Genomic DNA, 12,141 nt, shown 5'->3' on the forward strand with positions numbered 1-12,141 from the left:
CGGCGGATGAGCAGCAACAGTGCGTTGGGCAACGAGCACAAATGGCGAAACTTAAACCACAAATTGAAGTACTAGCACTAGTACTGCAGTACGGGTTCGCAATATTTGGTACAGGCCCGGAGGAGGAGGAGGACCCGGAGTATCGGAGATGTCAAGAAGCGCCGGCCGGGGCGGGACCGGGAAGAGCCGGCCCCGCCAGCCAATGGGAGCGGGTGCAACACAGAAGGCCCGCTCGTCGTTCAGTGCGGCGACGCCGTCTGCCTCCTTACTCACCTCCTTTTCCGCCCAACCCCACCATGTCGCTCGCTACACTCAGGGGATCTGGTGAGATTCTCGGTTATGGACGCATTTCCGGCGTACTGATGTTGCCATCGTCTTTGCAGTCGCCAGCGCAGGTCGTCGTGCTGCGTACAGACCAGCAGTCGGGGTATATGGTGCGTTTCTACTGTTATCTTATGCTATTAGGAGTCCTTAAAGAACACTGTGTGCTTCAGCCTCTGCATCTCGCAATGTACACTCGTCAGCACCTGTCGCATCACCGCCAGAAGTCTCTACCCATTCAACAAACCCTGAGGAGCCCGTCACCCACATTGCCATGCGAGGTTCCAACCAATTGAGTTTGGAGACCCCGCAGAATAAGGCTGGTGAGTGTAGGTAACTGTACTCATACGGTACCCTTTCTAAATAGGATGCCTCTTTTTGTTCAGAATATGTGTTGTCGACGCTGGACAAGGTCGTGAACTGGGCACGGCAAGGCTCGATGTGGCCGATGACCTTCGGTATGTAGCAACTGTTCATGTTATTCAGACAGGCCAGTTCATGCTTGTCTCGCAAAGGTCTTGCCTGCTGTGCCGTAGAGATGATGCACATGGCTGCCGCTCGGTACGACCAGGATCGGTTGGGTGTTGTCTTCCGGGCTTCCCCACGACAGTCCGACATCATGATTGTCGCTGGTACCCTTACAAACAAGATGGCACCCGCTCTCCGTAAGGTCTATGATCAGATGCCTGAACCCCGTACGTATCCTGAACAGGCTTCTTTGATAGCCGTGTAATGACCTTTTGTCCCAGGCTGGGTAATCTCCATGGGCTCGTGTGCCAACGGCGGAGGCTACTACCACTACTCCTATTCTGTCGTGCGTGGGTGCGATAGTATGTGTCCTGGTTTCCCTCACTTCCAGAGCGGTTTATTTAATACACGTGCAGGAATCGTCCCGGTCGATATCTACGTGCCTGGTTGCCCGCCTACCGCGGAAGCGCTTCTATATGGCATGCTGCAGCTGCAGCGGAAGATGCGTCGGAACAGGAAGAGTGTTCTCTGGTAAGTATAGCCAATGACGATATGCCGCGCAACCGATAGTGACGAATTCATCTAGGTACCGGAAGTAGAACGCCGAGAGCTCTGACTGGATTGGCAATAGTGGATGTGGATAATGTAGAGCTTGTCGTAGTGTACAATGAGCATCTATGATAGCAGCTGGGCATCGACTATTGGCATCGCCTGTGTGACTGATTTTTTGGGGAATGTAGTCCTCGGAATCGACCCTCGAAGGGGAACGCGGGGTGAGGGATGGTGCGGGGGGCGGTGACTGCCGGCGGTTAGGCGCGTGGAGAAATCGGTCACGCATGCCCGTTTGCGATTCAAAGCTTCACCTCTAGCGTCCAGCTTCACGGCCGCCCAGCAGGCTGTTCACGACATCCACGCCCTTCGACGTTTCTGAGTTGGCTACTCTCAGCATCGGCAAGGCTGTCACCTGCTCCATCGCCCTTGCCGATACACTTTTGCCAGTCTTCGACCTCTCGGCGCTGGGATTGCTAACCTCATCGTTGCTGTTGCCATCTTCCTCGCTACGCTCTCTAGTTTACCTTCTCTGTTCCGGTTCGACCACGCCTCTTAAGTGCGTCTGCGGCTGAGGGATGGCCACCGCGTTGCAGCTCCCTCCTCCTGACACCGGTCCAACCTTCAACGAGACGGGGATAACATCTACACACGCTCACATGAACGAATACGCAAGCCGTCTATCCATTGCGGAGTTCGACCAGTTGGGGGACACGCGGTATCCCACGTTGAATCCTGCTCCCAGGCCTCTTTCGTCTATTATGCCGATCAACAGACCCGAACGACTTGCAGACGCCCCCACCGCCGTCAATGCACAGGGAAGCTGGAACGACTATCCCATGGGTGGAAATCCCGGAGCATGGGGAGGGGAGAAGCTTTGGGAGGAGGTCGCAGCCGAGAGTCAACGGCGCGAAGACGCGAGCTCTTCCAGCAAGCCACAGGCGCAGTCTCCGAACGCGGAGAGCACGCTGCAGCCATACTCTGCACCGTCTGGGAGCCCACCGCGCATGTCAGCCCGTGCAGTACGTGACGATTCTCCCCAACGTCGTCCATCAGGCGTCCCCTCCGCAGAAGCCTCCCGACTTCCCGGAGAGTCAACGCAGGCCCTAGATATGGGTCAGCGCTCGTCGGGGTTGCGCCAGTCGCAAATGCAAGACCAGTACGGCTCTGCACCTCCCTCGTCTCCCCGCCATCCCGCATTGCCTGCAGCGGGCATCGGCGCGGGCCCTAACGCCTCGCCTACATCACCGATTGTCCCCCTCGCCGCTGGTCCTTCGTTCACACCGTCTGCTATGCAAGTCCATATCTCACCCAAACCCCGCGCGTCCGCGCAATACCCGACATATATCACGCCTCCCCCTGTTATGAACAACATGAACGCCACCTACACTCCTGCTCAGGCCCCCGTGAGGAGGTCTGCGTCGAGTGTGCGATGCGTGACCAAGACATGGCCGACGTCGATGTCACGAGTCCCGGTGTCTGGGAGCGGGAAAGCGACGTGTTGTACGAGGAGCTTCTCAACCGCGAAATGGAAGAGGAGGTCGCGGGCATCGCTCCCCAAGAGAACTCCTCTCGTCCACGAGCGAGGGGCATGCCTTTGTCCGAACAGAACCTTCGTGTTTGGATCAGCATTGTGGGTAATTTTCACCGGACTCCGGTGGCGCAACCCTGACTGTCTTTGTTGTTTAGAACCCCAAAGAGCCCTCGTCTCGACAGCAGACGCTGGATCAATATGTCAGGTCGCAACGAACTCTACTTGAGGCCGAGGCGCTTGCGCATGCTCGTGCTATGCGCGAGGCCAAGCAGCTCGAAGAGAAAATGCGTGATACATACTCGCAGCTTCGACGGTCGGCATACGAGCTGGGCACCACTGCTCAGCTTACCGACGATCTCAGTGGCGTACGTATCAAAGCCCCACGCTCGTCTTCAGTGCCTACCGCTTCCGCCCTTGCGAAGACTGACTTGCACGGCCGCGAGGTTACCTTGCTGGAAAATGGTATGATCGTCGAGCATGTCGACGTGCGCAAGGAGGAGAAGGAGGAACGCGACCGCCAACGGAGGGAAGCGAGACGCGACAGGAGTCGTGCTCGCAAGTCGTCGCGTGGCTCTGCCATTGATGTTGCGTCCATATACTCCATGCCTGTTCCGGGGACGCAGAGACTCGGAACAAACGACAGCGGGTTCTTTTCTGGTCCCAAAGGAAGCGATTCCCGCTATTCACAGTCATTCTCGCCGAGGCCAAGCAGTATGCTTACTACTGGCGAGCGACCGCACATGCTTCCTCGTGCGTACTCTCAGGCGTCCTTCTCGGACATGCAGAGCATTGGGTCTTCGACGTCACCGAGGCGTTCCCGGTTCTTCGGATTCAAGAACCTCACCGCAGGGTGGAGGAGTCAAGAAAGCTTCGCGCCATCAGGGAGCATGATGGATATGCAGTATGTGTCACTAAACTTGCAACGCATGTCGGGTCGCTGACGAGGATTTTCAAGTGTCGCTTTGCAGCGGGAGGAGCAGTACTTGCAGCAACATCCTTTGGCCGAGCCTGCTAGCAACACGCCGACTCTACGGGTTGGTGAACATTTGGACGAAGGCTCATCTCGCACTGCAACGCCTGCTAATGGCTTGGAGCCCAAAAAGAAGAAGAATGGGCTCAAGAAGATTTGGAAGATCGTGACGGGCTCGAAGGGCAGTTCCCACCAGAAGAGCCATACGCAATCTCGGTCAATGGAGAAATCGGAGGACTACGCTCCGCTGGCACCGCCGCCGCCGTTGTCGTACCTGGTGGACAGGGACCGTGGTCCTGGGTCCAGACGGCACGTCTCCACTCCTTCACTGCCCACGTCCATCTCGCCTAACCCTGTGTCCCCGTACCCTGCCTCCCTCGTCACCGCGCCTTCTAGTATTATTCCCTCGCCGACGTCGTCAAGGCATCCTATGCCAGACAAGGACAACCTCAGCGACAGTCGCAAGACCAGCGGCACTCTGGAGGAGCAACATCATCGAGCACCATCTGGGGACGCTTCCACCCCTCCGGAGCTTGACACACGTGGACGGCCAACCCAGAGTTCTTCGAGGACGCTGTCAAGTCTGGGACCGCAAACGCCTGTCACAGCACAGTCGCGTGTCTCAATAGCGATCAGGCGCGACAAGTCGCTACCACCGTTGCCAACGGAAGCAGTTGACTTCCCTCAAGGCAGTCCGATGACAGACGGGCGTCCGCAGACTATGTTCACCTATGGTCATCTGCCCATGTCGTTCTCCAGCGACAAACTGGAGCCTCCGCAAGCGCCCTTCCGTACCTCAGATAAACGGAGGCAGTCTTTCGGGGGTCTGTCGTCGAAGGCGATAATGCAGAGCCTCCCGATGAAGGGCGTGTTCGGGTCCACTCCTGTACCGCCCTTCCTTGCGGAAGAGCGCTACAGTGAATTCGGTGCTTCGCGCTTCTCTTTGAGAGACGTCGACAGCTCTGGTGGGACCGGGACGCAGCGCTCACGAGACAGCACTGCTCGACCCAAACGACCAAGGAGCCGTTTTGGGCTGTCGGCGCTTTTCGGCAAAAAGTCGTCGCATAGTAGCCAGAGTGGGGAGAATGGCCAGGATAGCATCGTCAACGGCCTCAGGTCATCGGGGTCTGACCGCGATTATCCTATGATCACGAATGGCAACGGCTATGCGCACACAGGCTCAACCTCCGCACATAGTGGGAACCAGCGGATGTCGGTCGCATCGCGAAAGAACATCGCAGAGCTGGTCGACCAGGACCCCGAGTTCGTTGCGTACCGGTATCCGTCAACAGACGCACGCCTCGAGGTGCGGTAATCCCGTTGTCCCATCCCCCACTCTTGTTTCTCTCGGTTTTGTCACTCTGGTCGCTCGGTAAAAGGAGATTCTTGCTGCCTGATGGCGGTTGTACATGGCGTCTGGTACTTCTTAACGTATTTCGCTCACACTCATTCTCGCTCTGTTGTCCCATCGGTCTAGTCAGCACTGCTACTGTTTATTCTAGGCATCGCTGCTCATGGCATTCCCTCACTGATATACGGATAACCCCTCGGACTAATCTCTCTATGCTCCGTCCCATCGTCTTGCATTCAACTGTCGCACGGACGGTACCCTAATGTCCGCGCTCTAGTTTCGGCCATCTTGGCAACTGTGTATGCTAGACGTTTTTGGCCGTTTATTCGAGATAGTACTCAGGCGTTCATTGACTATCTCACGTGACCGACGCGATGCGCGTCGGTGGCGGGCCATGCGTACGCGTGTGGCACCCCTCGTCTCATTACCATTGAGGCTTCAGAGCTGCTTTAAAATCTGCGAGACTATCCACGCCAACCCTAGCATACAACAACTTATCCTCGTCTGTCCAATATGGTGAGCATGCTCTGGGTCCCATCCACTTCACTGCTCACGGATTTCAAGGCACCTCGAGGTCTGTCTGCTGAGGAGAAACGCGTGAAGCTGCTGGAAATCTTCCATGAGACGGTGAGTAGCCCTTGCAACCTCATGTATCTATGCTTGCTAACCACTGTAAGCTAGAAAGACTTCTTTCAGGTATGCCATATCGTCATATATGCGGTACGCTGAGTATCTACTCCCACCTGTAGCTGAAGGAACTCGAGAAACTTGGCCCGAAGATGAAGGGCATAGGTGCTTTTTGGTAATTTGGACTGCAACTTTGAGACTTTACTGATGCTTTGTAGTTTCGCAATCCGTTAAGGAAGTCCTTCAGAGCCTCGTCGATGATGGCTTGGTACAAGCAGACAAGATTGGCTCATCAAACTGTGCGTCATTGTCTCTCTACTGTCCCGTCAATTGCGATATTCTCATGTATCGACCGCGTATACGTGCACATCAACCGGACTGTTCTGGCACACATGGTGCATCTGCATATATGCGCATATATCCAGTCTTCTGGAGCTTTCCTTCGCAGCGAGGTGCCATGGTGACCCAGACAAATTGTTAGACTTTCACATATATGATGGGCTAACGTTGGTTTTTCCAAGATGCAACATCGGCTGACTGCTGTGAAGGAGAGCCAAGCGTCCTACCGCTCCCAAATCAAAGAACTTCATACCGCAATAGAGATGGAGACGGCAGCAAGACCTGGCAGTGTAAGTCTCATCTCGCGGAGGTCTAGTTTATGGCTTTGACTGCTCCCTAGACCGAGAGAAACGCATCGCTGTCCCGACTATCAGCCGCTCAGAAAGAATTGGAAGGGCTGGTAACCGAACTCGCACAGTACGGCGCATGTGATCCTGTCAAAGTGGAAGAGAAGAAGCGTGCAGTGATGCTTGCGAAGGAGGCTGCAGTGCGCTGGACCGGTGAGCTCGCTCATTCAACTCGACACCCAAGCCACCCCTTTCGATGATGAACAATGCTGATGAGCTGCGGGTCCTTCACGCCAATTAATTCGGGATACTCTGAACAGATAACTATGTTCTGTTGCTCGGGCATTTCACCCGGCAAAGTTGTGTCGAACCTAGCGAGATCAAAAAGTACCTTGGTGTCGACGATGACTATGAGGATATATGTTGATGACACTTGCCGTTTGTACTCTGTCTGTAATCCTGTGTCATGTCATTTTCTGCGCTGTGAAAATCACTGTGTAATCCTTTCTTCCTGTATATCATTGTGCGGGACTCTTGTTCCCGAGACACGGGTTCGGGTCTGCCGCGCGCAACACCGGGTGAGTGATGTCCTTCTCGTTGATGCCCTCGGCTCACCGAAAATTCCACCGGTCCATAGTCCACACTATCCATACCTACTGTTTTCCGACCCGTTGTGCACCGGCGCGTGCAACTGGTACCTGTCTGAGTGTACTATTCGATGCCATCAGGCGTCTTATATCCGCACCATCGGTCTTAAAGATGAAGCGCCTATGGCCAACTACAAGCGACTCGCCAGTATCGTCCACGCCTGACCTGGTGTATGATCAAATCGTGCTCGACGCACTGCCGGAGGTACAGTGTGTGCCAGCTTAGTCGAAGGCATCATCATGATGACATGCAATACTCGACATGGAGTGGCCGCTGTACATTCAATAACTCACAAAGGTATGAGAACGCTTGCTGTACATCGTGAAACTATCATGCTGACATTCAGTGGCGAAGGTTTGTATGTCATTTCGTGATGATTGCCATGGATCCGTCGGGATGATTGCTCATACAGCTTCTATCGTCCACATCGCGTGCATATTAGAGTCTCCGTGTGGCGCTCGTATGTATTTGTGCCGTACAGCGGTCTCAGTTCCCACCAAGCATAGGAGGGTCGGCTCAGTTAACCTACGTGCCGGTAAGACTTCAGTGGTTTCAGTCGGCATTCTCGGGCAAGGTGTTGGTCCCGGGAGCGCTGTGATCCATTTCAATGTGCGGGCTTCATGCAAGTCGCAGAGAAGATATTTCCTACAATCTTATTACAGACTAGCTCAGGTCGGGTTCCCATAAATTCAGATAACAGACCGTACTCGATACTGCAGCCCCGCAACTGCATTGCTATTCTACCATGCCGTCCTACTTGGTGACTGGAGCTAACAGAGGCCTCGGGCTCGCTATGGTCAAAGAGCTGGTACGCATGATTCCTACAGTATGCGCTATTTGACGTTGACCATTGGTCTCTCTCAGCTCAAAGACCCGCAAAACCTCGTCGTGGGCACTGCTCGCAATCCAGGGCAATGCGAGACGCTTGTTGCATTGGCCAAAGAACATCCTAGCGATCGGTTCGCGACCATTTCGTTAGACTTAAGCAGCAAGCACACCATGGATAAGGCGGCGGAAGTCACGGAGGCCCTGCTACCCGACGGCCTCGACTACCTAGTCAGTAATGCAGCGGTTTGTCATCAGAATGTCACTCCGTTCGACCAGATGTATGTGTGATGGCTTCGTTCACCCGCGTTTTCTAAACTCACCATGACGCTATTGAACAGCGATGTGAACGTACTCGAAGAGGAACTTTGCGTGAACGCGGCGGCTCCGTTGTATCTGCTACAGAAATTCCTTCCGCTGATCCGTAGAGGCGCTGAGAAGAAGGTGATGCTAGTGTCATCATGCCTCGGGTCTCTAGAGATTGCACCTATGTTCGTTGGGTGCAGTGATAGCTATTCTCTCACCAAGGCGGCTCTGAATATGTGCGTTTGTCTTTCACAGACGGCCGCGACGTTGTTTTGCCCTAACTGGCTTGTTCCCACGTAGGCTTGGACGTAAGTGGGGTGCGCTTTTGAAGGAGGAAGGTGTGACCGTTGTCGTCGTCCATCCAGGTATGAGGGTGGAATCCGACTGCGGATTTCTTCTGCTTACAGCTGCTTTAGGTTGGGTTGACACAGACATGGGTGGACATGTCGAGGACTGGATAGCGCAACACGCTCCTAGCACACGGAAGCTGCCACCCGCGGAGTCCGCTGAAGGGTGTCTGAAGATCTTCCGAGTAGCGAAGCTCGAGAACGCGGTTGAATACTATGCCTGGGACGGCACGAAGCTGCCTTGGTAGTGGTAAAATAAGTACTGGTAGAATTCTCACTTTTTTTCGATTCCGCTGTTCACAACACTGGTGGCGAGAACATGATACTATATCGGTCCGGGATCTCGGCCAGGACAGGGAACTCGGTCAGTCGAGCGTAGGCAGTGAAGTTCCCATCCGTTTCGTGTAGTAAGTATACCAGTCGATAGCTGTAATCGAAACAAACACAGCAAGGTACCTTTTGTCCGAAAAATCCCAGCCGTTCTTGAGCAATGCATGACTGACCGACTTCCCTGTCCTGGCCGAGATCCCGGACCGATATAGTATGCTCTGTAACGTTGATGCATTAAACCGGTCTAAACCGAAACATTGGGCTTGGGAGTGTATCGTACCATCTGTCTAGTGATTTCGATTGACGGTGACGAACTCGCAGCTTACGGTGCTGGTCAGTGGTGGGCGCCTGGGCTGTCGCTGTACTATTAGTACGCTAAGTGCTTAGCGCTCATGTGGCTATCTTCGGCCCGGGCCGATACTCAAGTACTCAAGCTACTCCGGATCCGAGTCAAGCTCAAGTAGTACATAGTACCACTGGCACCTCGTATGATACAACGCTCTCCAGCCGAACAGTGGCCACCGGGCTCAACCCCCAGTTCGGTGGTAGAGAGAGGCTTGAAGTTTGTATTCGATCACGACGTCAACGTACTGCCAGTACTGAGTACTGAAGTATCGGTCCGCACTGTGATTAGTGCGATCCAAGCTCGACAAGCACTCAGAGTAGTAGGAGGCAGCCATCAAAGGTCGGTGGATCATGCTTACAGCCTTACCAAGCTGCAATACTGAAATCAACTGCAGCTAAGGCAGCCGGCCTCATTTTACAAGATTTGGGCTCTCATCAACACATACAGCGCAAGGCTGTTGCAGGCCGTGCCGACTCGCAAGAGAGCATGCCGACGCCGCGTACCCGTTCTCCCACAGGAGACCGTCGACATGATCGTCTGCTCGCTCACCCGAGGAGTTGATTGGCACACCCTCCGAAGCTGTAGCCTGACATGCCGTGCGTGGCTTCCGATCAGCCGCGCTCAACTATTCCACTCCATTATGATCCACGATTCAGGCGATCTTGCAAGGCTCTCTAAGCTCCTGGATGCCTCTCCATACATCGGGTACTACATACGCAGGTTCGAACTCAATCTCGCCAATGCACCATCTCCACCAAACTGCTGCTTCCTTGAGACGATCCTCGACCACCTTCCGAACGTGCGACTCTTGGCACTCTCCGGCACTTTTCCGTGTGCGGACAGTTTCGTGCTGCCGCAAATGTCTACCGTCTCGAAGCTGGTCCTTTGGGGTATATGGTTCGATGCGGTGGATGACCTGCCCCTCTTGTTAGCCTCCATGCCTAACGCCAGGGAACTCGATATCGGGGCCATCGGTATGCCAGACACCGTGTCTCCCCTGGGACATCCGAGTCAATCAAGGGCGGTCTGCGCATTCAACGTGCGTAAGCTGTATGTACAGCGCTGTCCGAACGTCGCTGCCTATCCCTACTTGCTATCGTCACCCTTGCATCACTTGAGGATCAAATTAGACGACGAAACGCAGTTCAAGGCATTCAACGCCTTGTTGAGCGACAGTAATGCGGCAGAAACCTTGAATACACTGCGGCTGGAAGTGTGGGACGCTACTTTGTGTCAAGATGAGGGTAAGTCTTCACCCGCATCCATGTCCGATCTGTCCCAGTCATGCTCCTCGTCACAATCACAGAATCCCCCCAGTGGTGCAAGCACCTGTTGAAGCAATGCTCTGCACTGAGACACGTACACTTCAGTGCCCACCAGTCGGTCCTATGGGTTGCCACGGTACTGTCGTGCGCGCCCTCTGACCTCGTCACGATATCCATAGAAGGCTTTGCTCGCCAACACAAAGACCTCGAGCGCCTGGCGGACGTCTTGGATTGCAATGTCTTTCACTGCCTGGAGAGAGTGGAAATGAAGTTTCTGAGCTTCTCATTGCTCGCAAAGACAATCAGCACCGAGGATGTGAGCCCGAGCGGCTTGCAGCGCGTCTTCGGGGAATTGCACAAGCGGGGGAAATTGGTGATACTGCGAGAGTAGTGGAAGGGCTTGACTACGTCCACGTCTGACATGACGTGTTGGTGAGAAGTGCGCCAGCTTTAGAGCGAGATGACAGGATGGCTGATCCCTTCACGAGAATATAGGATGCACTGGCGAGCAGCTTGAACTTGAAGTAGTGCACCCTCGGTTACTATGTGCGGATCGCCATTTAGGATGACGTATGTGCCATCCTCAGCATCGGATTTTTCAAACGGTCTCTAGGACAGCTGGCCTATGATAGCAGAGAACCTCGGGCGTAGAATACACGGACACCCTTCTGTACCTACTCTTGACATAGGGCTTCCATCGCCACGGCTGATACACGTGCTTCTGTGGACATTTTGACGGTACACGGCACATCGGAGACTGCGAGCGGGCAACAGACCCCAATTTTGGATGTACTACCAACTTTCCTTCTGCTGATATTAAACTTCTTCAGGGACTTCGCAGGCGTACAACGTACTCATTTCTGCCGTGACAGCCACCACTCGGACGCACACGGAGAGGCTGACATCTAGAGGGGGCCGGAGGCGGCTGACGCGGACAGGATCGAGATGTCTGCCAGCCTCCCCCGCAGGGCATATAAACCCACCGGTGTGCGCCTTTGCACCCCGGGCTCCTTCGTTCTCTACCATCCTCTGCGTACAGGCAAGGTTCACCCCAGCCATAGTCAAGGTAAGCCTGCTATTAGTTCTCTGTTTCGGCGGTCCTGACACTCGGTCTGCTAGTCACTGAGTACCCGCTCTGATATTTGTCTCTGGCTGTTCAGGTTAGTGCACGCATTATGAATGGCTCGTTTCGGCGGCTGACGTCGGCCAGTAGCAAGTCATCCTTAAGCCTCTCGGTCGATGGCTGCTTTTTCGACTGGCCGAAGGCAGGACACATAGCTTCATGTTCCCCTTCGTAGTCTTGGTCGCCCCGCGTCCCACGGATTCAAGCTGGTAGTCACATATCTATATGGGTGCGTGACGATCTTGCTTATTACCCAGCGTTACCCAACGGCAGACTCAACCACCTTGCAGGGCAGCCAGTGATCCGTGCCGACCCACCTTGCCCGGTATGCTCACAACGTGTTGAAACCACCGCGATTCGATTCAACAGACGACCTCGAGCTGCCATGCTCGTCATCCTCTCTGCGACTCGCAATCCACCCCAGCCGACTGGTGCCAAACGCCCAGCCGGCTGTCTACCGCCCGGACGCCCCCAAGCCTCCGGGCAGGCATCCCGAACCATGTAT

General features: G+C 54.7%; 5 protein-coding genes across 5 annotated transcripts; all 5 read left to right on the forward strand.

Annotated features, from left to right (window-relative positions):
- The first annotated feature begins 177 nt into the window (after positions 1–177).
- On the forward strand, positions 178–1,557 carry B0H18DRAFT_976521 (NADH-ubiquinone oxidoreductase 20 kDa subunit). Its single transcript, XM_048044172.1, has 8 exons — positions 178–324; positions 384–434; positions 495–644; positions 708–779; positions 837–1,016; positions 1,071–1,151; positions 1,206–1,320; positions 1,376–1,557. The coding sequence occupies exons 1-8, from the start codon at positions 297–299 to the stop codon at positions 1,386–1,388; spliced, it is 690 nt and encodes a 229-aa protein (XP_047899248.1). The 5' UTR covers positions 178–296; the 3' UTR covers positions 1,389–1,557.
- Positions 1,558–1,645: 88 nt separating this feature from the next.
- Positions 1,646–5,555, forward strand: B0H18DRAFT_976523 (uncharacterized protein). Its single transcript, XM_048044173.1, has 4 exons — positions 1,646–2,744; positions 2,765–2,971; positions 3,028–3,773; positions 3,828–5,555. The coding sequence occupies exons 1-4, from the start codon at positions 1,917–1,919 to the stop codon at positions 5,155–5,157; spliced, it is 3,111 nt and encodes a 1,036-aa protein (XP_047899249.1). The 5' UTR covers positions 1,646–1,916; the 3' UTR covers positions 5,158–5,555.
- A 417-nt stretch (positions 5,556–5,972) lies between these two features.
- On the forward strand, positions 5,973–6,873 carry B0H18DRAFT_1082332 (meiotic nuclear division protein 1; the record flags this gene model as incomplete). Its single annotated transcript, XM_048031517.1, has 6 exons — positions 5,973–5,985; positions 6,039–6,119; positions 6,246–6,280; positions 6,342–6,449; positions 6,500–6,659; positions 6,767–6,873. The coding sequence occupies 6 exons, from the start codon at positions 5,973–5,975 to the stop codon at positions 6,871–6,873; spliced, it is 504 nt and encodes a 167-aa protein (XP_047899250.1).
- Positions 6,874–7,839: 966 nt separating this feature from the next.
- B0H18DRAFT_1207184 (putative short-chain dehydrogenases/reductase) lies at positions 7,840–9,018 on the forward strand (the record flags this gene model as incomplete). Its single annotated transcript, XM_048036209.1, has 5 exons — positions 7,840–7,902; positions 7,959–8,200; positions 8,261–8,461; positions 8,526–8,590; positions 8,642–9,018. The coding sequence occupies 5 exons, from the start codon at positions 7,840–7,842 to the stop codon at positions 8,818–8,820; spliced, it is 750 nt and encodes a 249-aa protein (XP_047899251.1). The 3' UTR covers positions 8,821–9,018.
- Positions 9,019–9,361: 343 nt separating this feature from the next.
- B0H18DRAFT_976527 (uncharacterized protein) lies at positions 9,362–11,309 on the forward strand. The gene is made up of 5 exons (XM_048044174.1): positions 9,362–9,464; positions 9,537–9,587; positions 9,643–10,492; positions 10,555–10,952; positions 11,009–11,309. The coding sequence occupies exons 3-4, from the start codon at positions 9,778–9,780 to the stop codon at positions 10,902–10,904; spliced, it is 1,065 nt and encodes a 354-aa protein (XP_047899252.1). The 5' UTR covers positions 9,362–9,464; positions 9,537–9,587; positions 9,643–9,777; the 3' UTR covers positions 10,905–10,952; positions 11,009–11,309.
- The last annotated feature ends 832 nt before the right edge of the window (positions 11,310–12,141 follow it).

Source organism: Fomitopsis serialis, assembly GCF_022376445.1.
Source record: "Fomitopsis serialis strain Sig1Antser10 chromosome Unknown B0H18scaffold_4, whole genome shotgun sequence".
In the NCBI taxonomy this organism is placed as follows: Eukaryota; Fungi; Basidiomycota; class Agaricomycetes; order Polyporales; family Fomitopsidaceae; genus Fomitopsis; species Fomitopsis serialis.

What these genes read in the sequence shown, in the direction of transcription:
- B0H18DRAFT_976521 (XM_048044172.1), top strand. Translation starts at nt 297, where the DNA reads ATGTCGCTCGCTACACTCAGGGGATCTG. An exon ending in ACCAGCAGTCGGGGTATATG is followed by an intron (nt 435 to 494) that starts GTGCGTTTCTAC and finishes TGTGTGCTTCAG; the next exon opens with CCTCTGCATCTCGCAATGTA. An exon ending in TGTCGTGCGTGGGTGCGATA is followed by an intron (nt 1,152 to 1,205) that starts GTATGTGTCCTG and finishes ATACACGTGCAG; the next exon opens with GAATCGTCCCGGTCGATATC.
- B0H18DRAFT_976523 (XM_048044173.1), top strand. Translation starts at nt 1,917, where the DNA reads ATGGCCACCGCGTTGCAGCTCCCTCCTCCTGACACCGGTCCAACCTTC. An exon ending in TTCGTGTTTGGATCAGCATT is followed by an intron (nt 2,972 to 3,027) that starts GTGGGTAATTTT and finishes TTTGTTGTTTAG; the next exon opens with AACCCCAAAGAGCCCTCGTC. An exon ending in GGGAGCATGATGGATATGCA is followed by an intron (nt 3,774 to 3,827) that starts GTATGTGTCACT and finishes AGGATTTTCAAG; the next exon opens with TGTCGCTTTGCAGCGGGAGG.
- B0H18DRAFT_976527 (XM_048044174.1), top strand. Translation starts at nt 9,778, where the DNA reads ATGATCGTCTGCTCGCTCACCCGAGGAGTTGATTGGCACACCCTCCGA. An exon ending in TACTTTGTGTCAAGATGAGG is followed by an intron (nt 10,493 to 10,554) that starts GTAAGTCTTCAC and finishes TCACAATCACAG; the next exon opens with AATCCCCCCAGTGGTGCAAG.